The 27,726-nt window shown below is 37.9% G+C and overlaps 2 protein-coding genes across 6 annotated transcripts in view; one reads left to right on the forward strand and one right to left on the reverse strand.

Moving 5' to 3' along the window:
• Positions 1-4,939, forward strand: part of LOC106080812 (calcium uptake protein 1 homolog, mitochondrial) — a 34,110-nt gene extending 29,171 nt beyond the window's left edge. For all 4 annotated transcript variants that reach the window (XM_059365240.1, XM_013242383.2, XM_013242379.2 and 1 more), the window contains one exon: positions 4,011-4,939. In XM_059365240.1, the coding sequence (XP_059221223.1) occupies positions 4,011-4,165 (155 nt within the window). In that variant the 3' untranslated portion in view covers positions 4,166-4,939. The remainder of the gene's footprint in view (positions 1-4,010) is intronic.
• Positions 4,940-10,963: 6,024 nt separating this feature from the next.
• Positions 10,964-27,726, reverse strand: part of LOC106080811 (rho GTPase-activating protein gacU) — a 110,528-nt gene continuing 93,765 nt past the window's right edge. The window contains exons 1-3 of one of the 2 annotated variants that reach the window (XM_013242376.2): positions 18,269-19,536; positions 14,585-14,929; positions 10,964-14,505 (exon numbers count right to left, since the gene is read on the reverse strand). In XM_013242376.2, coding sequence (XP_013097830.2) covers positions 12,638-14,505; positions 14,585-14,929; positions 18,269-18,500 — 2,445 coding nt within the window. In that variant the 5' untranslated portion in view covers positions 18,501-19,536 and the 3' untranslated portion in view covers positions 10,964-12,637. Of the gene's footprint in view, positions 14,506-14,584; positions 14,930-18,268; positions 19,537-27,726 lie in introns of those variants that run through there. The other variant, XM_059364543.1, reaches the window with a different exon arrangement.

The following is a 27,726-nucleotide window of genomic DNA, read 5'->3' on the forward strand; positions in this document are numbered from 1 at the left end:
TACACAGTGACTTATGTTAGGTTTTTCAACATCCGTATCGTATATGGTTCAGATATGTCTATGTTTGGATATAGCTACCAAAAAGACCAATATATTTTTCTACAAAATTGAACAATGACTTGTACTTATTAGACCACTCAATGTCCGTGCCGAACTTGGTCCATATTTCTATATAGGTGCTATGGGGGTATAAATTATGCATTTTTCACCGGATTATGACGAAAGGTGGTTTACATATACCCGAGGTGGTGGGTATCAAAAGTTCGTCCCATTTCGTCCCATGTTTCATTTCTTGAGCCCCTGTAGGTCGCAATTCTTATCCGATTTGGCTGAAATTTTGCACAATGACTTCTACTTTGGTCTCGAACATCCAAACTTAGTATGATCCTAATCGGTCCATAACTTGATATAGCACCCTTCGTGGATCTGTCCTCAATTCAGCCGCCTTCGGACGGTATCGAAATTCTATCATATGTGGTCCATTGTACTACTGTTTCTTAATGGAATGTTCGTGGGCAATCTTGCATTTGCATTGCTGGTTCCTGAGGCATTCAGCCGTGTGACATTTCTTTAGAAGTAGGTGTCGATCAGTGGTACACCATTCGTGCTGGGCTAAAAAGACAGTACCATTTCATTGATATGAGATAAGTCTTCCTTTTTTCCTTAATTAAATGGATAAATTTACAATGAGTTGAAAATAAATATCTCAATAAACTGCAAACAGAATGACAAGATGTAAATATCAGGATGGGCCAATTCGGAATCCATGAGGAATTCTATAACAATTTGGCCAAGAAACCATGGATCACCGGTTGAATTACAAGCTGTGTCTTATAGACTGGTTCCCTGGCTTAGGGAGATATACTCTGCTTGTATCAGAATGTCATATATGCCTGAGGGATGGAGGAACACGAAGGTCATTTCCATTCCGAAAGCAGGAAAACCCTACCACACGGAGTCGAAAGATTTTCGTCCTATTAGTCTGTCATCCTTTATGCTGAAGACTCTTGAAAGGTTGATAGGAACATATCTTAGGGCAAAGATCCTTGGAGATCGCCTGTCGCGGCAGCAGCATGCATATAACAAAGGCAAATCCACTGAAACAGCCCTTCACTACCTAGTCGGCTACATAGAGGGTTCTCTCGCTGTCAAGGAATGTACAATGGTAGCATTTCTTGACATTGAAGGTGCTTTCAATAATGTAAAACCGACGTTAATCATGAAGGAGTTGGAGTTTCTAGGCATCAACTCTACCGTAAGAAAGTTTATTAATAACTTACTTACTAAAAGATGCATAAATGCAGGCTTGGGATCTGTGGATCTAAAAAGATGGGTCAGCAGAGGAACTCCTCAAGGAGGTGTACTGTCTCCTCTAATTTAGAATATAGCCATTAACAATATATTTTGTCTCTGAAAGAAAAAGGCGTAAAAGTGGTCGCGTATGCTGATGACGCGGCAATTGCGGTAAGGGGAAAGTTTCCCAGCACTCTAAGAGATATACTTCAGGAAGCTATACGTGCAACACCAAAATGGGCTACCGAAAGTGGTCTGGGTATAAATCCGTACAAGACAAAAGTAGTTTTTTTCAGCAGGAGTTACAAGTAGCCTACAGTGGAACAGGTCTCCTTGGGTAGAGAGAATGTTCCATTTACAGAAAGCGCAAAATACCTGGGTCTTTTGCTGGACAGGAAATTGAACTTCAATCCCACATTTTGGAAAGGGCAAGAAAGGTTACTCTTGCCCTATACATCTGCAAGAGAGCCATTAGCAAAAGTTAGGGATTTAGACCGCGTGTCATGCATTGGGTATATACTGCAGTTGTCAGACCTATTATGTTATATGGTGTTGTGATCTGGTGGACGACGCTTCAAAAATCCACCTACTGTTCAATACATAACCGGATCCAAAGGAAGGCTTGTTTGCACTGAGGTAGACACCATCTGATGCACTGAATTTAATGCTACAACTAATGCCTCTGAACATTGTGGCTAAACAAAGTGCAGCGACCTCTGCCGTAAGGTTAAGGGAGCTTCCTCATTGGTCATGTGGCGACTACGAACACTGTGTTATCCTTGATACAATATCCGATGTTCCAGGCAGTGGGGGTTACATCCTACCTGAACCGCTTTTTGATAAAAATTACTGTACCACTATTCCTCATAGAACCGATTGGAACTACGATATCCCTGGTAACAAAAGTTACATAGACTTCTATACGGACGGTTCCAAATTAAACAACCAGGTGGGCTTTGGGGTGTACTCTAAAGATCTAGAACTGGTCATATCGAAGAGCTTAGCCCGAGCACTGCAGTGTGCATTAAGCAGAGATCCTTGCAATTAAGGAAGTGGTGGAAGGGCTTAGATATAATGTCATTACGACGATTGGCATAAGTATCTTCCCAGACAGCCAGGCAGCCATAAAATCCCTGAAGAACGTATTTCAGAACACAAAAACCGCCCTCGACTGTCGCAGATTTCTTAACGAGATGGCTGAACAGTTCAAAATTCATCAGTTCTGGGTGCCGGGTCACAGAGATATCCCAGGGAATTCTAAAACAGACGACCTTGCGAGACTAGGAACTACCTTACACACTCCCGAGACACTGAAATCTCTGGGTATGCCTCTTGCGACATGTAAGCTAAGTTTACAGGACCAGGCCCGAAGGGCAACGAATGATAGATGGTCACAAAGAGGGCTGTGAGCATTCCGACACTATGTGCCCTCATCTAGACTTTAAGAGGTCTACTGCTTTGCTGTCATTGGCTAGAACAGACATCTCAGTCATTGTGTTTGTCATGACAGGTCACTGTCTAATCGGAAAATATGCTGACAGACTGAAGGTTGCCAGCAAAGACTTTTGCAGAAGCTGTAGAGACATCGAGGAAGAAGAGACTATAGAACACCTTCTGTGTGTGTGTCCCGCACTAGCAGTTAGGTTCTAATTTCTTTGAGAATCTGTCTGATTTAGCAGATGTGAACATTCGCAAGTTATTAAGCTTTTTAAAGCGATTTGAATGGTTCAACAGTAGGAACTGGAAGGCATCTTCCTTCTTTTGTGCCTGTGGTGTCACAATGGACGAAAACGTCTAAGTGAGTCTGATGGCAGACTGCAACTTAAACCTTACCTAACCATGGCTCTAAAATCAAAATCGACTTTATGTGGGAGCTTGGAGGCCACCGTAGCGCAGAGGTTAGCATGTCCGCCTATGACACTGAACGCCTGGGTTCGAATCCTGGCGAAACTATAAGAAAAAATTTTCAGTGGTGGTTTTTCCCTCCTAATGCGGGCAACATTTGTGAGGTACTATACCATGTACAACTTCTCTCCCATGAGGTGTCGCACTGCGGCACGCCGTTCGGACTCGGCTATAAAAGGGAGGCCCCCTATCATTGAGCTTAAACTTGAATCGGACTGCACTCATTGATATGTAAGAAGTTTGCCTCTGTTCCTTAGTGGAATGTTCATGGCAAAATTTTGCATATATGGGAGCTATATCGAAATCTAAGCACAGGCTATTAAGCAAATCAGTTAAAATTGTGAGTCGCTAAGACCTTATTTTGAGTTAAGGCCTATGGTTTCTTGGGCACATGTTGTTAATATTCGTCAAAGATTTCGATTTTGATAACCGCTTGGTGGCTTTTTGTTTGGGCCACACATTCTGACCCTCCCTCCCTGAGTATACTTTTGTTTTCTTCAAATTTCGCAAAACCCAAGATCCTTTTAACGATTCCGCAAGACGGAAAACATTCTTTCCGCTATGCCTTCTTTTCTTTCTTCTTTTGGGCCACACATTTTGACCCTCCCTCCCTGAGTATACTTTTGTTTTCTTCAAATTTCGCAAAAGGAAAAAATAAACCCAAGATCCTTTTAACGATTCCGCAAGACGGAAAACATTCTTTCCGCTAAGCCTTCTTAGGTTTATTCAGATTAAAATCTAATTGCAGATTTTCCCTCTAAATGTATTGATGCCAGGCCTTAATGTTTTTTCTTTTCTTTTCTCTATTTCAGATGACAATCAACTAAGTAACCGTGAATTTATATCTGTCATGAAAAACCGCGTTCAAAGAGGCTTGGAGAAACCCAAAGACACTGGTTTTATCAAACTAATGCGTTCTATGCTCAAATGTGCCAAAGAGACCAAACCTGTTTTGCTTGACCTTTGAAGTCCTGCCTAAAGGCCCCTAGCCGCCTATTGCCATTTTATAGGACAATTATTTTTTTGCTTCCACTCCCAATACTCTCAACGATTTTGCATGTATCACAATTAACAAAAATAATCAACGACAACTACTGCACCTCATCTTTTTTCTATTGAATGTATTATTGCGCCATTCTTCTGTTATTGTATCATAGACTAACACACTTACATGTGGAGGCCATCGTAGCGCATGCTGGCGACATTTGTGAGATACTATGCCAATGTAAAACTTCTCTCCATGAGGGCACGCCGTTCGAACTCGGCTATAAAAAGGAGGCCCCGCTTTGGGCTTAAACTTGAATCGGACAACACTCTTTGATATGTGAGAAGTTTGCCCCGGTTCCTTAATGGAACGTTCATGGGAAATTTGCAATTGCAAAACACATGTAATGTGCTATATTTATTTATATTGTTTTGTTCAAGTCCGTGTAGCAGCATCGTGCAATGAGGAAATTCATTGATCATAACCGCATCTCGAAATAGAACTTGAAAAGTCAACAATCTTTAGAAAATACCTCATGGATTTTATGCAGAAGAATTATTGCGGTGGTGTTGCAACGCGGTTACTTTTCCTTCCTTCTAGTTATAAAAATAAGATTTATCATCGTATAACTTTAGTCTTAATAAATAGAAAGTTTGTTTTATTTCTTGAACTCATGAAACTTCAAAAGTTTATATAACAAAACAAAAAAAAAACTTAAATTTATTTAAATAATAAATATTTATATGTTGCCTATTATCTAAACAAATGTTTCTTTTTCGAATATATAGTTTTGGGATTTGCTTGCCGATGGGGATTCCATCGGGTCAATCCGGTGCGTACAACCGGCTGCCACAGTTTGCCTACTCCGGTGCCTAAGTTACATTGCTCCAAGTGTTCCAGCCACAAATTCCGCTTATGTTTGCTGATCAGCTTGCTGATTCTGGGGATAGTGGGGTCCATACCACGAATCCCATCACGCTCGTCTGCGCGTACCACTGCTTGCGCCGGGAAATTGGGCCGCACTTAGGGTATTCGACCGGCTGGTATAAAACGAGCGACTGCTGCGTTAATGATGTCTCGGAACTTCCTCTCGGCCACTAGCACATGCTAGGAAAGGCCACTAGCACATGGAAGGGAAGCGGTGGAAGTGAAGCCAGCCCAATCGGCCTTCTTATAATTTATAAACGTCCGGCGCTCATGGGTTATGAAGTCGGGTGGTCGATCGATGGTGAGAATTATGGGGAGGTGGTCTGACCCCAAAAGAGATGACGGCTTGCCAGGATACGTCACTCAGGAGACCAGGGGATGCAATTGAAATATCTGACGAGCTGATGCCCCTCCTAGTTATCATAGTGGGGGCATCCTCATTAACCGTGCAGAACATGGAAATTTTTGAAATTTAAAAATGCGAATGTATCGATCGATCATTATTTATAAAAACTTTGGCATAAAAAGTTATGTACAAGTGGTGTAACATCCATTAAATACGAGATGAAATTTCATTCGATACGAAAGCGAACTATGCCAAAGCTATGCCCCGCTATTAATGTAGGGCATTAATGTCGAGCTGGATACTTGGCCGTGAACTGGGCCATTATCCTAGTTAATTGAGCTCCGATATGTGTGGTGTTCATTGTTGTCATGAGAAGCTTAGCTGGATGCTATTGTACACAGGTTGCTGATAGTGGAATGCTCCATACGAAGTTACAGTAATTGCTTTTGCGGATAATCAGCGATATCGAGCGGAGAGTCTCAGTGAGAGGTCGGGCGGCACCGGCTTTTGAATACCTATGATACTGGATATGATAAGACGAGTTATTGGCACCTTTAAATAACCAGTGGCTAGCAGGTTTCCGCAGCGATCGGTCTTATGGAACGTAAAGAGCTGATTTACCTATAGGAGCTTGGCGAGGTTCGCCACTTCCACATACAAATGTGGCTATGACAACAACACGAACCGACAGTACATACAACTTGTTTAGTTCTATCTCCGCAGTACCGGACTTGACTACAATACCGCTACATTCCATGTAGTCGCCACTAGAGCCAGACGCAACCGCAAAGGGTCTATTAAAAGGTCTATACTGCACGGAATGGTGTATCACAAAGGCGAATCCCCCACCTCCATTCCGTATGTGATGCTTACGTAGGACATTGTATACGAGACAATTGTATAGACTACACGTGTTGGTCGGCTTTGTCTCCTGAATCGATGCAACCAATATGTTCATCCGATTCATAAAATCTACTATGTCGTCGCTCTTGCCTCGGAGACCATTGCAAGAAAGTTGCACTTCCCGGCAATATAGGGGCTGGGGTGTTGCTGTTGCGTATATTGCCGCACGGGAGAGGTCGTAGAGGTCACATAGTCCTACAACGATGACGCTTATGACGTACAGGCGCCTATGTGCCTTGCAATATATTCAGTGCCACTATACGTACGTAGTGACGTAAAGCCAGAGCAAGATCGAGTTAACACCTCATCTGCACCGACCGATGATAGAGGCGGTGCTGGCAAACCGAACAGAACTGGATTCCGGTGTACTCTTCAATTCCAAGAAAATTGCAGTGTTCTCTTTAATTCGGACAAGAAGCGTGCGGAGAAGTCACTTCACAATGTTCACCGAACTCGCCTCTCAATAAGCCCATTATTACGCGTGCTGTGGGGCATGTGGCACCATCTTGTTGAAAGCACATGTCAGGCAAGTCAAGCTCTTGCATTTTGGGCAAAAAAAGTTGGATATCATCAGTTACATTACCATCGCATCGCATCATCTTTGAAGAAGCACGGTCTAATGATGCCACCAGCCCATAAACCACACCAAACTGTGACTTTTTCTGGGTACATTGGTAGCTCTTGCAATGCTTCTGGCTGATCTTCACTCCAAAATCGACAATTCTGCTTATTTACATACCCATTGGGTCAAAAAATGAGAAAAATGAACAAAGAAGAGCGCGCGATGAACTTTCTTAACAGAGCATGCATTTTGATAATAAAATTCAATGATTCATGGTTAAATTATAGACCAAACTGAATATGTTTGACATTAAAACAAAACACGAAACGTGCGTGAGCTTTTAAACCACTGTAGTCAAAGATTGATATATGATAGCAAAAAAATTATTTTATTTTTCTTCAAAACAAGCAGCTCTGCCGAAAAAAATTTAAAAAAAACTCAAATTTACAGCAAAATGGAAAGAAATAAAAAGAATGCAAGATACACACATTGGAAGCTACGACTACCGAAACCCTGTATACGTGCATTACGCCATAGTTTCCTACTCGGGAAAGGAAAGAATGGATATTTAGAAAATGCAAACGAGCATGCCATTGAGAACGGAATTCTGCTTACGGCATGTTCTTAGATAATTCTCATTCACCTGTATTCACAAGCGCCACCAACCAGTCTATGTGCGAAGTTGAAATTCTTTATCTATATATAATTTATCTATGTTCGATGGTGTGTCAGAGCTGCCAACGTTAAAGTACAAAGCATTTCGCGGGAAGATCGTTTTATTTATCCATAAGCTAACGAATCCGCTAGACTGGTGAATAAAACATACCAATTGAATATGCACCGTTGTCTTAAATCAAGGCGACGTAAGCTACAAACTTTTTAGTTCTCTTTGATGTAAAACTACAATTGTGTAAACACTCTAACATATTGGGTTGCCCAAAAAGTAATTGCGGATTTTTTAAAACAAAGTAAATGCATTTTTAATAAAACTTAGAATGAACTTTAATCAAATATACTTTTATATAAATACTTATACTTTTTTCTAAAGCAAGCTAAAAGTAACAGCTGATAACTGACAGAAGAAAGAATGCAATTACAGAGTCACAAGCTGTGAAAAAATTTGTCAACGCCGACTATATGAAAAATCCGCAATTACTTTTTGGGCAACCCAATATAATTATTGTAGAAAGCAATGGCATATTGTTTTAAACGTGTTTTTAGTTATTTTGTTACCAGTGATAACTTTTTTATACAACTACTTTTTGAGATGGCAACATATGCTCGAATGATCGATTTTTATACAAACCACCAAAGGATGGGGATATATTCATTTTGTCATTCCGTTTGAAACATATCGAAATATCCATTTCCGACCCTCTAAAGTATATATTGTATATTCTTGATCAGCGTAAAAACCTAAGACGATATAGCCATGTCCGTCTGTCCGTCCGTCTGTTGTAATCACTCTAAAGCCCTCAAAAATTGAGATATTGAGCTGAAATTTGGCACAGATACGTCTTTTTGATGCACGCTGGTTAAGTTCTGGGGGTCGCCAGGACCCCCTGGAACTTCGGTTCCAGCCTGGTGAGGCCCCAGTGGGGAGCAACGTGGTGGCAGAGTTTTGTATCCAAATCGCGTGTAGAGCATAAGCTCGGCGTGGAGTTGCGTTTTCAACCGCGTGCCGAGACCCATTGATCGGAAGGAGTTTTAGGTAGTACTCCGCTCCTAACTAAGGAAGTGAACGCGTCCAAATACTGAGATCAAATTGGTACTCATGTGTGGGTTACCACATATGGGGGCATTGGTAGACGCATTGTATTCACCCTCGGGCCTCACAAGTTTGGGCCGTGATGGCAGGCATCTTAAACACGCGTTAACCACGACATTCGTGTTCGTCCGTCTGTCTGTTGAAATCACGCTACAGTCCTTAAAAATAGAAATATTAAGCTGAAACTTTGCATATATTTTTGTTTGTCCATAAGCGGGTTAAGTTCGAAGATGGGCTATATCGGACTATATCTTGATATATCTCCCATATAGACCGACCCGCCGATTTAGGGTCTTAGGCCAATAAAATCCACATTTACTATCCGATTTTGCTAACATTTGGGACAGTGAGTTGTATTAGGTCCTTCGACTTCCTTCTTCAATTTGGCCCAGATCGGTCCAGATTTGGATACAGTTGCCATATAGACCGATCCGCCGATTTAGGGTCTTAGGCCCATAAAAGCCATATTTATTATCTGATTTTGCTGAAATTTGGGACAGTGAGTTGTGTTAGGCCCTTCAACATTTTTCTTGAATTTGGTCCAGATCGGTCCAGATTTGGGTATAGCTGTCATATAGACCGATCTCTCGATTAAGGTTTTGGACCCATAAAAAGCGCATTCATTGTCCGATGTCGCCGAAATTGGGGATAGTGAGTTGCCTTAGGCCCTTCGAAATTTTTCTTTAATTTAGCGCTGATCGGTTCAGATTTGGATATAGTTGCCATATAGACCAATCTCTCGATTTAAGGATTTGGGCCCATAAAAGGCGCATTTATTGTCGGATGTCGCCGAAATTTGGGACAGCGAGTTAAGTTCAGCCCCTTGACATACTTCTGCAATATGGATCATATCGGACCAGTTTTGGATATGGCTGTCATATAGACTGATCTCTCGATGTAAGGTTTTGGGCCCTTAAAAGGCGCATTTATTATCTGATTTTGCTGAAATTTGGGACAATGAGTTATGTTGGCCCTTCGACATTTTTTGCAACTTGGCCCAAATCGGTCTAGATTTGGATATAGCTGCCATATAGACCGATCTCTCGATTTAAGGTTTTGGGCCCATAAAAGGCGTATTTATTGTGCGATGTCGCCGAAATTTGGGACAGTGAGTTAAGTTAAGCCCCTCGACATTCTTCTTCAATTTGGCCCAGATCGGTCCAGATTTGGATATAGCTGACATATAGACCGATCTCTCGATTTACGGTTTTGGCCCCATAAAAGGCGCATTTATAATCCGATTTCACTGAAATTTGACACAGTGACTTATAGTAGGCTTTTCGACATCCGTGTCGTATATGATTCAGATTGGTTTATTTTTAGACATAGCTACTAAAAAGACCAATATTTTGTTATACACAATTGAACAATGACTAGTTAGTCCAAATCGGTTCATATAGCTTCTATGGGGAATAAGGTATGTATTTTTCAGCGGATTTTGTTTACATATATGCCCGAGTTGGTGGGTATCCAAAGTTGGCCCGGCCGAACTTAACGACTTTTGACTTGTTTTCTTCTCTGAAATCGAGAATTTTTTGACAATTTACTTTCGTAAGCCATAATCTAAGGGAGGCCACCGTAGCGTAGAGGTTAGCATGTCCCCCTATGACGCTGAACGCAGGTAAACAGATAAAAATTTTCAACGGTGGTTTTCCCCTCCTATTGTTGGCAACATTTTTTGGGTACTATGTCTTGTTAAACTTCTCTCCAAAGAGGTTCGGACTCGACTATAAAAAGGAGGCCCCTTATCATTGAGCTTAAAATTTGAATCGGACTGCTCTCATTGATATGTGAGAAGTTTGCCCCTGTTCCTTAGTGGAATGTTCATGGGCAAAATTGGCATTTTTTTGCATTTGCAATTTGCAAGTCATCATCCAAATTGTATATACGGAGCGGATTTAACACTCGAAGAAAATCTCGCTCGATAACGGATGCGAGAATTATGCCCCTGAATTCTGCTTGCGGCCTGGTCTTAGATAACTCTCATTTATCTATATTCACAAGCGCCACCAACCGGTCTAGGTGCGAACTTCACATTCTTTATATGTATACAATTTGTCTATAACGGTTTAGTCTCATTTCTCTCTCTCTCTCTATCTCTCTCTTGACTTAAGTAAATATGTTGTCTTGGAAATTTACACCTCAAATAATGATCCCGCCAAAAAGAAAACAATTCATGTTTAAGAGTTTTTTAAATAATTTTTTTAATGAAAACATTGCTGATTATATATAGTATGTATATATATATATATATATATATATATATAGGTATAAATATAACATTTAAAACTTTCTGTCATCCATCTTGGTTTCTTTTGTTTTTTTGTTTAAAGAACTACAAACTAAATTACATACAATATATCGCAAATGAATACTAAAATGCAATTTCAGTCATTTGCAATCAAAAAATATTTTCTTTTTATTTTTGTTTGTGTGTGTGTGTGTGTTTCTAACATCTATAAACATTTATATGAAAATGAAAGGAAAAAGAATACTATGTATGTCCTCGGGCAACATCAATCAACATTAATATAACTCTGAAAAGAAGATACTTTTCACAAAAATTCTACAAAAAAAAACAGGGTTTTAGATAATTGAGGAGGAACTTCTTACATTATGATGATGATGGACTGAGGGGGCGTGGGTAGAAGAACTATTTTTGTTTTAATTTTCTCTTTTCATACTTAACAAGCTTAACAGTTAACTGTTTATGTGTGTTGGTAGACCTTTAAAAATAAACGAATATTAAAAAATTATACTCGCCACTAACTTTGAAACGTTTTAAGAGTAAAGTGTGTTTTGTTTTTGTTTTATAAAATTTTAAGTTTTTTTTTTTAATGATGTATTTTATTTTCTATATTTACATATAACTAAATAAGGAAACTTTATTTTCTTTTTTTTTTTTGTATATTCTATACACTATAAGAGTTTGATTTTTGTTTTATATATATGTTTTAAATTAAATTTGTTTTTTATATTTGCATGAGAATCTTATTATTATTTGTAAGGATAAACATTTTCCATTCCTTAAAAAAAAGTTTTTGAAAAAATATGTTTGTTTTAATTTCTCTTTTAACAAGATAGGAATATTTTTTTCTTTTTTTAAAAACATCAAAAAGCAACCGCAAAATGCCAGTGGTTGCTGCAGCTAATGCATTAATAAAAATGAAATAAATAATTAGAAAACATCACGCCATAACACAAAAGTTTACAGTGTCTATCAAAAGTGTTTACGCTGTTGATTAAGCGAGAACCACAATGTTGTTTGTTTATAAATTATATGTAAAATCAATAGTCATTATAGTTTACAACATATAGTAATACATTAATTTTTGTTTTTCAATAATTTTTAAAAATTTTGTTTTTTTTTGTAAATATGTGTCTATCCGTATAAGTAGGGAATGTGCCATTTTCGGTAATGGAATTCCCATTAATTTTTAATTTAAAATCCATGCTCACAACAACATTTATTAACAAATAAATAAAAATTATTTTTATGAAATGTTGGTAATACCATTTTTTGTTTTGTTTTTAAGTGATCTACAAAATTTGAAATCAAGTTTGCCTTCATCTCTTCGTAAACATTGAGATCTGGAGTCTGCAGTGGAAGGCTGGGCAAGCTAACCTTCCGCGGACTCTCTATCAGTTATGCTTTAGATATTAACAAAGCCTTAAAGCAGCATATGTGTATATAACAAATAGAATAAAAAGTTAAAGTTTCCACAATCTTGCATTCTCTTAACAATCTGCTTTGTGTTGTGTTTCATAGTTCTATCGCTAGCATAACATGTCTAATTATTGTCTATCCTCTCTCTCCTTGAAAATCGAAAACCAAAAGAAATAAACAGAAAATCCTGGCGCAGACTTTTAAAAGACTTCCAATGTGGAAATCAGTCTACGCTCTTAAAAAAAATGTCTGCTCTCCCATTCGGTCGCTCTCTGTTTGCTCTATGTACAACACTTTGATCGACTGTACAAATCATTTTTGATGGTGGCCACCTCTGACTCCAGGCGTGCCAATTGCGATTTCAAAATATGCTCTCTCTCCGAGGGGGTGACCGTCACCACAGCGTTGGCGGTGCACGAGTCCTTGCCAGGCACCAAAACATTGCGCTGAAATTGGGCAGTCCATTCGGGGCTGGGTATGGAGATTCCGGAATCGCGCTCATCGCTGGAATTGTCGCCCGAGTTGTCAGCCCAGGCTGGGGGTGAGGCCCTATTGCTTATGGGCTCCTGTTTGATGTGCTGCAGGGCCAGCAAGGCGGTGGCCGCAGCATCCTTATCGCCCAAATGCGATTTGTGTCGCAGCTTCAGGGGCAAGCAATTGTTGGAGTCATTGCTGTGGGGGCTGGTGGTGGTACTGGCGAGATTGTGTTCACTGGCCTCTTCGGCCATTTCATTGTCAGCCTCGTGATCATCATCACCGGATACTGCCCCCGACGAGGAGGCCGATGACATGGACGAAGATAGCCTTGATGAGGAGGTGGTCGAGGACAGCATATGCTCATAGGCTGTGGGAGTGCTGGCCCGCCTTGACAAATTCAAGACACTTGCGGTGCCTCGTGGCGAAGTTGAGCTGACGGAATCGGCGGCCGAGGAACTGACAATGGATCCCTCCATGGCTGGTATATAGGCATGCTCCTCCTTGTTGAATTTTGTGTACAAAGGATTGACATGTTGCGAGGCTCCGGCATAAAGAGCCGCCGCCGCTGCCGCTGAGGGGGGACTGGCATACAGGCCACTGACGCTGGACGGTAATTCGGCACCGCCTGCCACTCCGGCTGCAGCTGCCACCACCTTGCGTATGTTCTCAAAGTCACAGCCCCTGTTAAGGGCCTGCAGCACATGCAGATTCTGCAGATTTGTGGCATTAGGCGGTTGTGTGTTTATGGAGTTGGGGGCTACATTGGCGGTGGTGGTGGTGGCTGCAGCAGCCACTACAGCAGCATGATGTGGGTGTTGATGGTGCTGAAGGTGGTGTTGTTGATGTTGATGGTGCTGGTGATGGGAAGGTGTATTGTCATTTAAACTCGCAGGCACATAGGCAGCAGCAGCCGCCACCGCCGCCGCTGTAGCTGCCGATACAGGAGGTGCATAGAGAGCCTGGCTGCTTTGCAGGTTATTGGGCTGCAGCGTTTGCTGGCTCGCTGTGTTATTGGCTGTTGGCAAATGAATAGCAGGCAAAGAGCTGGGCACCCCCGTTCCATTGGGGGGCTTTATAACACTCGTTTTGTCATTATTGGAGCCGGAGAGTACCTCAACTGGGGACTTTTGTTGCGGCAAATTAGTGCCCGAGGAACCATAGTGCAGACCATTGCTTGTATTGTTGCCATTGCCATTGAACGTGTTTGTGGGTGTGGATATCTTGGATCTTTTGGTGGTGCTCAATACCTGTTCACTGGTGGGCAGAGAGGCCAATATTTGCTCCACACTCACTAGGTTTTCCCCCGAGATATTGAATTTGTCCTTGATGGCATCCAGTTGGGCCTTTAGCACATGATTCTCCTTGGTCAATTCCACCACACGTTGCTCCAAGACCATATCGTTGTAGCGTCTTTTCTCGCGACTGCGTTTGGCTGCCTCATTGTTGCGTCTGCGTCTATCCCAATAGCTGTCGTCCTTCTTGCAATCGGGAGTGAATTCCCTTTGTTTGCGTTGCGAGAAGAGTTCCTTGGCGGCATTCACTTGTTGCTTGGTCATGCCGGTGAAATCGGGATTGTAATTCATGTAATTGCCATGTTGCATATCGGACATGCTGTGACCCGAATCGCTGGACTGGGGGCTGACGGGGCCATTGTACATGGACAGGCTGTGCACTATAAGAGAGAGAGAGGGAGAAAGAAAGAAAATAAGTCTTCTATTTTGTTTGGAAAAAAAAAAGTTTCAATTTCTTACCATTTGTGGCCTCATTGGAACTGCCATTCATGGAGAGCGTGGGTGACATGTTTGACATGCGTACCGCGGCCATGGCTGCTGCGGTGGCCGGCGTCACCAGTGATGCACTGGGATTGCTGTGATACTTTGCAGAGGCGTTGCCAAGACTATTGGCGGCAGCTGCCTGTAGGACTTCGGGCATATTTGCGGCGGCCGTTAACAATAACTGATGTTGTTGGTGTTGCTGTTGTTGATGTTGCTGATGTAATTGTATAAGCTCAGCTGTGGGTGCTGCTACAGTAGTTTGGCGCACAAATTCGTTGACGGCCAAACGACTTTTAAAGTCTTGTTGTCCAGGGGTTGAAGCTAAAATTAATAACAGAAAAAAGAAAATAAAATCAGTATTTGATGTTTGTTTGGAAAGTAATTTCTTAAAATATTGCCCTGACATTTGTCATTATGGTGTGGGTGAAAAGAAAATGTCTCTTGTTGTGATAAATTCCTAGAAAACTGCAGTGCAATGCTCTCTGGGCAGAAATTACAGTTCATTGCTACCTATTATTACGGTCTACCAAACCACAGAAATTTCTGAAATTTATTTCCAGCTAGAGAGATGATTAACTAACAGACTGGTTGTTGAATTCGTTGAATTAAGCCACTTAACTCAAAAGCATGGCTGCGTGTGTGTAGTGTGAATATGTGAATGTGTGCTGCTGGCTTGATGAGGTACCATGGTGCGAATACGTAATACCAACAAAAATGCCTTGTTTGTTTACTTTACCAAGAGGTGTTTGGGGGTGCGTATACTCAATGTTTTCGTGAATGAAATAGCTAATACGCACTTAGGTACTTTGTGCTGCTGCTGCTGGTGCTGATATGAGCAGAGGTCAGTTGTTATTGCGATTTTGGAATACTTTAACGTAAATATAATGTGGGACTTCACAGGAAGGACGTTTTCAAAGAAATGCAACTAGACAAAGTGGTATTTTTCTATTTAACAAATTAATTTGAATAATGTATGCTTTTTTTGGTGAATAATGGCATTTTTTCGAACTTTCTTTCATTTCTTCAACTGGATTTATGACCCATTCCAATGATTCATATTTTGAAAGTTGCAATGCAGTCTCTAGAATAATATTTTTTCTGATTTATTCTTTCATCTTATCTGCATTGGTCTGGTTTTCCCCTTAAATCCATGATGTCATGAACTGAAAGTTTTGGGGGATACCCCAATCCATATTAAAACACCATATAAAAATCGTTTTTTCCAAGTATCATGGGAAGTGATTTTTTTCTTTTATGGCAATAGCACTGTTTAACAAAAAAATGGAATGGACTAGAAAGGAATGGTCAAAACCAGAAGACACATGAATGGGCATTTAAAATTTTTTTAAATGGGGTTACCTATTGTCGCATTTGGGCTACATGTTTCCCCCTGTTGAACATTTATATAAATTTTTCCATTAAGATTTCTTGTAATTCTCACATTTTAGCTATATAGTGTGTTGGATAATATTACTACTGATACGCCGAGGAATATTGTTTAGGTCTTTAAGGGCTGCATTTGGAAAAATTTGAAAGTAATTTAACATCGTTAAGTAACAGTTTAAAATATTTAAAAAAATGTTTGGTTTATATGGGAGCTATACCAAGTTTTGAAATGATTTGGATGATATTTGGAGGCCACCGTTGCGCAGAGGTTAGCATCTCCGCCTATGACGCTGAACGCCTGGTTTCGAATCCTGGAGAGACCATCAGAAAAATTTTTCAGCGGTGGTTTTCCCCTTCTAATGCTGGCAATATTTGTGTGGTACTATGCCATGTAGAAACTTCTCCCCTAAGAGGTGTCGCACTGGGGCACGCCGTTCGAACTCGGCTATGAAAAGGAGGCCCTTATAATTGAGCTTAAAACTTGAATCGGACTGCACTTATTGATATGTGAAAAGTTTGCCCCTGTTCCTTAGTGGAATTAAGAAGCTTGATGGAAAGAACTATTAATTTTATGGGGTTATTCAATGCAATTAAATTCGCTAAACTAAAAAAATGTTAAAGCCCAAAATTTCTTTGTTTTGTTTTAGAAAAGTAAGTTCTATGGCAATCTATCAGGACTTGGTAAAACTCGCGTCGTTAAGAAAAAAAACTTGCAAAAACGTATTTTGATATATTGCTGATGATGATCTCTGACCTTTAAAGAGTTCTACTCCTCATTGCTCTTTTTCAACTCAAGTTATTTCATACATAATTAGTAGGTTGGCTTAAAATTTCGTTTGCACTTAAGCTTATATCGCTTAACTGAAAACAAAGTTCAAATTAAATTAAAAAAAGAAAAAAATATTAAAAAAAAAAATGTAGGAAAAAATAATAAATTTTCAAAAATTTTACTCAAGGATTATTCAGAAAAATTTATGGAAGAACATCTGCTTTATATCTTTGCGTTTTTAGTTGAGTTTAATGATCAAGCAATTGCAACACACAAACGAGAGATTAGTAAACTTTTCCCAAAAAAATAAAGAGAAACAAATTTTTTAATAATATTCCATCACTCACTATATATGCGAAATGGCATACTTCTTAGATAACACGGATAATATTCAGCCGGAAGGTACTTTTATTGATATCTGATTTAAAATATTAAAAGTGAAGTTGTGATAATTTTAAATTATATTATATTGAAAGTTTAATTGTATTCTTGACAACCACTTTCTTTTTCAAAAAGTTTCATGTAAAGTACTGCAGTAGTTCAAAAGATCTATGTAGATTCCAGAAGGTTCGAAATGCGATAAGTGGTTAACTTTGATGACACGTATCTCACACGGAGAGCTTATGGTTTCCTCTACAAATTTCTCGAATTTTTAGTAGTGTTTTAACCATTTCTTTAAAAGTTATAGATTTTTTTTCCATTCAATTCGACTGAGAAACGAATAAAAATTTATGAAATATTTATCTACATTTTTTTTTTGTTAAAAAAAATATTTTCAAAAATTATCTAAATTTTTGTTAGATATCTACCATCTGGCCTACCTTTTCATTTGATTTTTTTTTTTTCTTTGTCTAAAAAATTATACCGTATATAATATTACTAATTTAATAAATATTTTTTTAAATAATAAAAATTAAAAAAGCTATTCACTCCTTTTATTCTGATATCTTTATAACACTCTACGAGAGTGTTATTAAAAAATTTAGTAAAAAAATGTCATTGTTATCGTAATGGAGAGGCATAGCACAACAACATTGTAAAATATGTGCATGTAGTTGTAAAACTATTGTAAATAATGCATCATATACTTGTAGTTAACTTGTTGCAGTTAACAACAACAACAAAATCATAAACACAAAGCCTCCTTATCACTACACTTCAAGAAAGTAAAACAATAAAAGAAAATCGTTCAACAAGTTGAAAAACAAACCAAAAAAACATATGACAAGCTAGGGAGAGAACCTGGGTGTGAGTATGAGAGTGCCCCTGTCCTAACTCAACATCAAGATGGTGAGTAGTGTGTAAATTTTGAGAACGTGAGAGAGAGAGAGAGAGAGCGGAAAGGAGGAGGATTGTATTGTTATGGTGACATTCAAGGCTGTTGGTAGGCAGGCCAGTCATTCCCATACACCAACCCCCTTGCACCTGCCAAACATCCTCTCTTTGAGGTTATTGTTGTTAATTTTTTTATAAATCATTGAATATTTCAAGGCTTTCGTACGTACTTTTGTCTTTTAGGCCAATATTGGCCGATGAAGAATTTTTAATATCCGTTAATAATTTGCCAGAGGCCGGCAAAGCTGTTGTGGTAGCTTGTGGTGAGGGATTATTGTTGCTGTTGTTGTGATTGTTAACACTGCTGCTGTTGAGATTGTTTTTCAGAATAAGTAAATTTTTGGTAGCCACAGGACCTTTAAATAAATTCACTTTTTGTTCCAAAGTGCAGACAATCGACATTTTAAAATTGATATGACTGCAGTATTTATTTGTTGTTCTTCTTTTCTTTTGAAATGTAATGTTTTTTCCGTTTTTTTGAAAACTTTTATTAACACACAAATTTTTAAAAAAAATTTTTTGCCTTTTCAATTAATTGCGCATTTTTTTCGGCTGGGGGGGTTCTTTGTTTTTCGAACAGCCACACGTACTTATGAATTGTTTTATATATGTATTTTGTTTTCTTGTCTGTGTTTGTTTTTGTTGTTGTTTGAAATGTGCTCACAAAACAGTCACATTTTCTAAAGTTCTTTGCACTTTAAAAAATAATTCTAAATTTACGCTGCTGCTCAGACTGCTGTTATTGTTGTTTTTTTTTTTGACAGTTTGCTGCACTCAAATGTGTTTTGAATGTGAGAAATATTTTTTGTTTTTTTTTTTAAAAATTTTTGTCTACTGTTTCACACTTTGTTTTTGTAGTGTTAAATGTTAATAATTATTTGCGTTGAGGTAAACATCTTTTTTTCTGTAAACACTCATCACTTTGTTTTTGCATGATTCCATATTTTTATTAGGAATTTTGGTTTAATTTTTATTTTTTTGCTCTTCTACATATGAAATTTGCGTTTTAGGCATTTATTGCACTACCACCTTTCTTTCGGGTTCTGAACAACTCAAATCCACATACAAAACAAATCGATTCCGAGAATTGCAAATCTGTTGTGGCTCATGAATTCTGTGCTAATTCTTCTAGATAGGCTGGTGATTGCAATAGTCCATTTAGTAGTCCATATACGGTGTTTAATTCTCTATTATATTTGTGTAGCTATTTTCTTTTGTTGTTGTTATTTTACCGCTCACTTAAAAGGCGAGAAACTAGAATGTTGTGATTTCTTGTTTTTTTTTTCTACTTTTCTTAGTTTTATTTTGGATTCTATCAAAATTGTATATCACGTCTACGACGAATGCTGGCGATTTTTCTTCCGTTGTTAGGTTTTTAACACAACCGTACCGTTAGACAGTCAGCAATTGATTGAATAGAAAAGCTTTCTCAGCATCAGCTCTTTCACTTTGGCCAATACTGTTTGAGTTCTTGCCGTCTGGCTGTGGTCACGTTGCAGCAACACGTACATATTTGTGTGTGCAATGACGTTATTGCTGCCCCCTATATCGTCGACAGCGCTGCCCAGTCATATCATACCGAACGAACGTGCATACATGTGTATACGAACAACAACCACGAATACATCGCTGTTGACTTCTCTTCCCCAATTGCCGGCGAGAAAGTCTGAGATGTTTGATGACAACATGTTGTAGAAGAACCAACCTACCATTGGTTCTCTGTTATTTGCTGTTGGTATGGCTATTTTTTTGTGTGTTCTTCTGTAGGTCAATGAATAAAAAGAAAACAGCAACAAAGCGTCGTAAACAAAAAATTAAATAAATTCTATAACAACAACAACAACAGTAACAATAACAACATCCGCAACACCTATAAACACATTTACTAAGGCAAACAAATAGGAGAAATGTAGTGGCGGTGATGGTTGTTGGTAAGCCCACAAGTGACAGTGGTTTTAGGAAAACTGCACGATTAATAAATGGGAAAATTCACATAATAAGAAAATGTAGCAACGGCGATTTAGTTTTCTTTGTCCATTAACGTTGAATGATTAGGAAATAACCGAAAATTGAGTTGTCTTTGAAACAATTCTAGCTTGTGTTAAATGGGAAATAGCTATAAAATATGTACTTGTAACTTTTCTTTTTCAACACATACTGGGACTAGTTTTGGGGAAAAAACAACTAAATTGTTGTTAAAAATTTTTGGACTAAGATTTCGAGTGGTTGTCTTGGGCCGTCTTAATGGTTCTTTAACTTAAAAAAAATTGCAATAGTATAATTATTTGGCGATAGACTATTATTTTATTTAAAAAAAAATTATTGTTTAAAAACTCCTAAGATAAAAATGCGCATTAAAATTAATCACATGGCAGTCGATTGTACGTATCGGATTGACCCGATAAAGTCCTTCATCGGCAAGGGCTGCCGCCTCCGTGTGCAAAACACTGTTACAACGATAACAATAATTTAATAAATTTTATATTTTAATTTGTATTACAGTTTAACAAGTTTTTTTAACTTTTTTTAATTTTTATATATACATTTGTAACTTTTTTTTTTTAAAAATTTTTAATTTTTTTGTATTTCTAAAATTTTTATTTTTGTAAGTTATAAATTGTTTTTTGTAAATAAAAATTTTTTGTAAACATAAAAGTTTGAACAAATTTGTTGACTATTTTATATCATTAGGACTTAAACAATTGTTTTATATGTTTGTTTTTCTATTTTGAAATTGTAAATAGCAAATTAAAAATAAATATATGTATTATAATTTAGAACCTTTAATTAAATGAAAAAGTTCTTCATCTGTGGTTATATGCTTATTAATTTTTACTTATTTTTAATTAAAGAAAATAATTTTTTAAATAGTTTGCGTTTTTCAAAAAGTCAAATATTTTTGAAATGCTATTTTCCAAAACCAATGTGACACACACAGTTCTTTCGTTGTGTGCCTTTTTTTTTTTTTTTGCTGTTATCGTTTTTTCTAGATTTCAAAATATCAGCTTTCGTCTTTCTTCTCTTATTTAGCCGCTGGCTGTTATTATACCACAACGCCACGATTCACATCAAACCGAATGGTTGCAACCCACATTTTCGGTAAAAGTGAAATTTTGTGCGGCTTGAGTTGGAAGACATCACACAGGCACATACACACCATGGCAAACTTTATTGACTATATGAATTTCTTTGTTTGAGAACAACCGTTGGTCTGATTACCAAGTACTTCATCTGCATGCCAAAACAGCAAAAGTATGAGTGTATGAGAGAGATAGTGAGAGAGAGAGCGCGGTGTTGAGTGGTGTTGGCGAATGCATGGGTTGTTGTCTAAAGGGGGGCTGTGTGTCATTCATTGAATAAAGAAAGATTCACAACGAAAACAACAACAAAACAACGTCGGTCAGCGATCACATTGCAGAGACGGTTGTTGAGTAATCACTTGTAACGTACCACCATGTGAGTCTGTTGGCTGGTGTGTGTGAGTGTGTGTTTGATTAGACTTGACTGCTATTCTATAGCTTGTGTTGGGGTTTGTGACTAAGCCTTTATTGCCTTCTCTCTCTCTCTCTTCAGCGCCTTTTTCCTAAATGTTCTGTGTGTTTGGCACAAATGGATAGATGGATGGTGGTATAATTTATTATTCTTATTTCTTGGTATTTTTTCGTCTAAACTAAACTTAATGACGATAAGTCAATTTGTGGTGTGTTTTGTTTACTTGAATGTTTGACTACGGGTCAGGCTTGCCAAATTCTGTATTAGGTTAATAAATGTTGCAATTAATTTGGAAAAATTATGCAGATCAATAATAATAACAAAAAAATATAATTGGGTATTTAATACATAGGTATATTGTTGAAAAGTAAACGTAAATCACATATTCTATTCCTATTAGTAACTATAGGAATAGAATATGTGATTTAAGTTTACTTTTCAATTTCAAAGTAAAGTTTTTGTTTTTAAGATTTTTTTGTGTGTTTTATTTGTTCATTGTGAACGAAAATCATATGAGAAATTTTCCCGATACGAATATAAGTTTTCTGATCCGCATACATACTACATATGTACATAATTTGCGTTGCTAAATAAAAATTAAAACTAAAAGTGTTGTGGTTAGTAGGTACCGTCTTTCTAATTCTGCGGTTTATAAGAAAAAGCAAGGCGTGCGACGTACTAATTTTATGGTGTAATCACCACCTTTGAAGAAATACAGCAAAAACTGCCGACAGCGACTGTTTATTGAGGTATTTTATAATGAGAGGTTAAATAAAATTGTATAATAACATTTTGCATTTTTGTATTTTATTTTGTTTTGTTTAGGGTATTTTGTTCTTTATTTACTTTTTTATTTTTTCTTATATAGTTTTAAATTCTTTTTTCATATTATTTTATTTTATTTATGGATAGAGTTTTCTCTGTACTCTTATATGAGGTAAATTTTTAATTAAATCATCCAGATTTTAACAAAAATAGCTTATTGTTTCTAGAAAATGAAGAATTGGTTGAAATTTCAGTTAATTTATGAATACTATGAGAATTTGTTATTTTTCTTTTTAAATTCCTGACAATTTATATTTAATTTATTTATAGTTAATGTGAAAATATGATTTATTCGATAAACAAAAATAGCAAAATAATACTAATTAAATTTTTAGAATCTTATATAACTCCTTTTTATATGAGCAAAGTTATACCATACATGACATTGACGTAGGAGGTTAGAATATACCAGAGCTTACCCAAGAGTAGCCAACCTAGCATATAGATGGCGGTAGTAGCATGAAAATAAATATATGTTAAAAGTGGGATAATCAGCAAGTTTTTTTTTCGTTAAAATCAGTTTCCTAAATTTGTCGAAAAACAAGCATACTACTATTCTTCAGTTGAAATTTTGCCTTAGTCTTCCTCTGATGGTCCATCCCTAGACAAGGCGTGTTTCGAAAATAAAGCTTATGCAAAATGAAACTGTTAAACCCTTCAATTACAATAGTCTTCTCCTTACTTGACTGAATCACATCCAATAAATCCTTTTGTTTCTATTTTTAAAAAAATTTCCCGCTTAAAAGTCTTTGACCATCATCATTACGACTAAGAGATGGAAGGTGCACCATATGTTTAAAATTCAAAATTGTTATCAGTTATTCACACATCACCCCAGAACACATACACATGCACACACAGATTGACTAATTTATAATTTAATACAAATATTATATAAAAAGGTTTTAGATTACTTTGTTTGTTTATATGTTTTTGTGTGAAATGCCATGCTATAAAATAATTTAATATAATGCCAATGACCTTTGGTGAATATATTAATTTTTTCCATTTCAATCTTCACAGACTATGAAGAGTCGTTATAGGAAAAAAGTCGATAATTTGAAAACAAAAATTAACTTAAAAAAATCTCACATAAATAAGCTTTGGTGGGTCACGCATCTGCAATGAGTAAAGGTAAATGAGTGAGAGCCAGAGAATGTGTGTGCTTGCAGTGTACGAGTACAAGGTACATGATGAAGTTGAAATAGAAATCAAGGCATTTCGAAACAATTACAAGAACCCCACAAAACAGTGTACACATGTACACACTTCATTTATTTCTTCTCTTTTCTTTCTTTCTACCTTCTCATAGGCAACAACAATTGCAAATGGTGTGGCGCGGAGTTGGCCGCATAGTAAATGGAGTCGAGCATAACTTTAACATTGCCATCGAGAGTATTGAGGGAAAAGTGGGCTAATAGTGAATTTATGATGTTTTCTTTTGTTGTTTCGTTTCTTTTATTTGCCTCAAAACAATTTAACCCAAATACAGAATAACTACAAGAAAACAACAACGGCATACAAACATACACTCATACACACACACACTAGAGACACTGCATGGAGTTCTAAGCCTCAAAAAGAAAGTCATGATAATAATCAACATTAATAAAATGATCATGATCACCACCACCAACACCACCAGCAACAGCAACAATAACAGCATAAACATGCACGACTGTCCGACTAACTGACAGTGACAACTATAGCCAAGCATTGAGAAATTGAAACTTGGCGAGCAGCTTCACAACCAAGCGCAAGAAGAATTTTCTAAAAGACAAACAAGTCACGAATGTAAACCATTCTTGAGTTTGCGTCATTGGGTCAAAAACAAATATCGCCAAGTATTGTAGTTTGAAGGCACACTCATACACACAACAGCACACCTGGCATTTCACCTCTCTCTTTCACTCTCCCCCAAAACTCTCTCTGGGGCTTTTTGTAATCAAGCACACATTCATTGTAATAACTCATCAACTGTTTCATCGAGAAAATCACGTTTAGCCTTACCAGCATGCATGGAAGACACGACAAAAGTAGTGGGGCAGTTTGATTGGACCCGAGTTGCACACTACATGCCCCCTAATGAGTCTTGGTTAATCAAAGCATTCAATGTTGGCCAACTAAGTATAAAAAAGACAATTTTTTTCTTTTGTTTTTGAAGATTTTTGTCATGTAGCGCAAAAGAAAAAAAAAAACAAATTGGCATGCCTATTATTAACAAATTGAAATTACATTAAAAAAAATGAAAATTTTAAGAAATATGCGAACATAATATTTGTTTTGGGTTTCAAGCTCATTCCAAGATATAAGGCGACTGGAAAATAGGACCCCAAATGAACATTTCGTAGTGAAAACAGATTTTCATTTTTCATTGGGCCCTAGTGAGCAAATATGAAAACCAATGAGAGGCTTTCGAATCATCACGCGAACCAAAACCTTGCACATCAGCTGAATAAACTCGAACTAAACCACACAATGTTGTTTACACTGCCCGTGTGCTTCTATAGGTTTTTCCTATGCCCTTAGGGGCTTCACCCTAATATCTTCCAAATGGATGAATACTGTGATATACGAGTATAGCAGCATAGTCAACTCGAAGTTGGCAAAGAGTGTTTTCTCGGCGGGCGATTTCGTGCTGCCAAACCGAGCCAAATTTCTTGCATCGATTAGAATGTTGGACTATGAGCAATTGGTTGAGGTCGAATCCAGATTACGCAGAGCGTGAGGCCTCTCTGTTACTATCGAAGACGAGAAAAAATCTAAGCCTTCCTCGATTCGAAATTCTACTGAAAAAGATATACAGAGAAAAAAGTCTTTAAGACACAGAGCGCCTACTACACCTGCAGCAAGATGTTGGGTAGAAAGTGAAGAGTTTGCATAGAGCCACCGACAGCTGTCTTATATGTATATGATGTGCTGACATATGGGACAGTGGTGTGTTGGCAAGCTGTTAATAAAAGGGCTTTATCAGAGAATTCGATATCATCCATCGATTGGCTTCAAGGGATCGCTGAAGTTTACATCGCACAGAGATTTTAAACCAATGCTGAATTTTCAACCTATTAAAGCCCCTATTCGAAACAGAGCTAAGAAGGATGCGTTTGTGGAAATGTTATAACCACAATTCCATTCCCGATAGAGCGGAGGTGGGTTGCAGACTAACTAGTAGAGCAACCGTTTCAATATAGAATCTTCATGCAACTCCATTCCCATTAGGAGGAACTCAAAGGGCGACTGCTACTACATAGTGGTTCCACTACAGCAGCGTCAGATGTACTGGGTCCCATTATAATTCCAATGACCGTGACATCTGTATAGTATTTTCGCGTGCTCACAGCCTGCTTTTGAGTTTCATCGGTGAAGCCACGTTTCTTTATAACACCCTTCTAGGTCGGGTGATCTGAAATTTGGGCATGTCGGGAGATGCAAGAAAATTTCGGACGTTTGGGGCTACTGTCAGATTGTGCTGGATTCGGGGCCATCAAGGGGTAACGACGATGGCGGGGAGGAGGCGTAGATTTATGGGTGAACATATCTTTTCTTCACTACACTCATTGTTTAAGCGGGAAGCTTTAAACAACACTGTTTAAAATTTCAGCGAAATCGGGCAATAAATGCAGCTTTTATGGGCTTTCAGTGAAATCGGATAAAAAAATTAAGCTTTTATGGGCTCAGACCCTTGTTCGGCAGATCGGTCTATATAGCAGCTATATCCAAATATGGTACGTTTTGGTGCAGAATGTGTCGAATTTCAGTTCAATATTAAATTTTGAAGGCTGTAGAGTGATTACAGCCAGTGCTGCCGTTTTTGGTAGTTTCCTACCAAAATTGTTAGGTTTTTATTCTCTTGGCTGACCTCAATTTTTGGTTGGTTTTTCCAAGTTAATTACTGATAAAAATCACAGGGGAGTGCAGTACAAAACCATGGATGTCGTGAGACCAAATACTACAAGGGGTCTCAATGTTTTAACTTTTGGTAAAAAGGGCGTAAGTTCTGATGTTGACTGTTGTTTTTGTAGCCACATTTTCATGTGGTGGTGGCGATCCTCGTCAAGCTCTTGTGGGGGAGCAAGGGTCGATCGCCGCACAAACAGGGTGGCCATTGGTTATTTAAAGGCACCAATAACCCGCCTTGTCATATCGAGCATCAAAGGCACTCAGTATTTGTGCAAGAACTGGTGCCGCCGGCCTCTCACTGAGACTCTCTTCTCGATATTGCTGATTGTCCGTAACTGCCGTTGCAGCTACTTCGTATGGAGCATTCCACTATCCCCAACCTGTGGACGCGCCGGGTGACTTGCAGCTAAACTTCTCGTGACGGCACTGAACACCACACAGATCGAACTTCATTGGTGCTTACAGCTATCCCGTCCGGGATGAGGGATCTCCTTCAAATTTCTTTCAAATTGTGGGTAGGAAATGCGGCATTGAGCCTTCAATCGGAAAATAGGCCTATGTGGCAGCCGCACCCAAAGATGTTGAGGGGTAGATGCAACTCACTGTAACGAAGCAAATTGGTTGTAAAAATGTAAAAAAAAATTCTGGGCGTAAACATTTAAATCTGGAGCTTTTTCCAAACTCGGCGGGGTTGTTCATTGAAATCGGGTCAAACAAACGGGTATAAAGGGTGCTACTTCAAGATATAGGCTATCATTGAACGATGAACATAGGGCTATACAGTGATTTCAACAAACAGTCTGACGGACATGGCTAAATCCTTTATGAATAACGACGACACTAGATAGTTTGTAGTGGTGAAAATTTATAATTTGATGTGTTTAAAATAGAATGGCAAAATGGCCTAGTCTCAGATGGTGGGTATAAAAACATATTTGGTAGGATTTTTCTTAAATTTTGGTAGGAAATAATTTTCTTGAGTGCCAACACTGATTACAAAAGACGAACATACAGACACATGGACATCGTTAAACCGTCTTAGACTTTTGCGGCGATCCGAAATGAACTTACTTTGTGGGATCGGTAATGGATGTTTCGATGTGTTGCAAACCAAATGACTAAATGAAAATACCCGCTATGCTGTGGTGATGGGTATAAAAATGTACCTAATAAACTGACTTAACAATTTCCATGACATTTTCTCTAAAGAAAAAAATTCTTTAAAATTGTTTCCATAAAATTCTATGAAATTTAGTCTAACTGAAAAAAAAATTCGCGAATTATTCCAATTAAAAAACAAATTTTACAAAAATTTTCTCTAAAATTTTTTTTTAAAAAATTTATCAAATATTTTTTAAAAATTTTTTCAAATATTTTTTAAAAATTTTTTAAAATTTTTTTTAAAAAAATT

The sequence above is a fragment of the Stomoxys calcitrans genome, chromosome 3, assembly GCF_963082655.1.
Source record: "Stomoxys calcitrans chromosome 3, idStoCalc2.1, whole genome shotgun sequence".
Classification (NCBI taxonomy): domain Eukaryota; kingdom Metazoa; phylum Arthropoda; class Insecta; order Diptera; family Muscidae; genus Stomoxys; species Stomoxys calcitrans.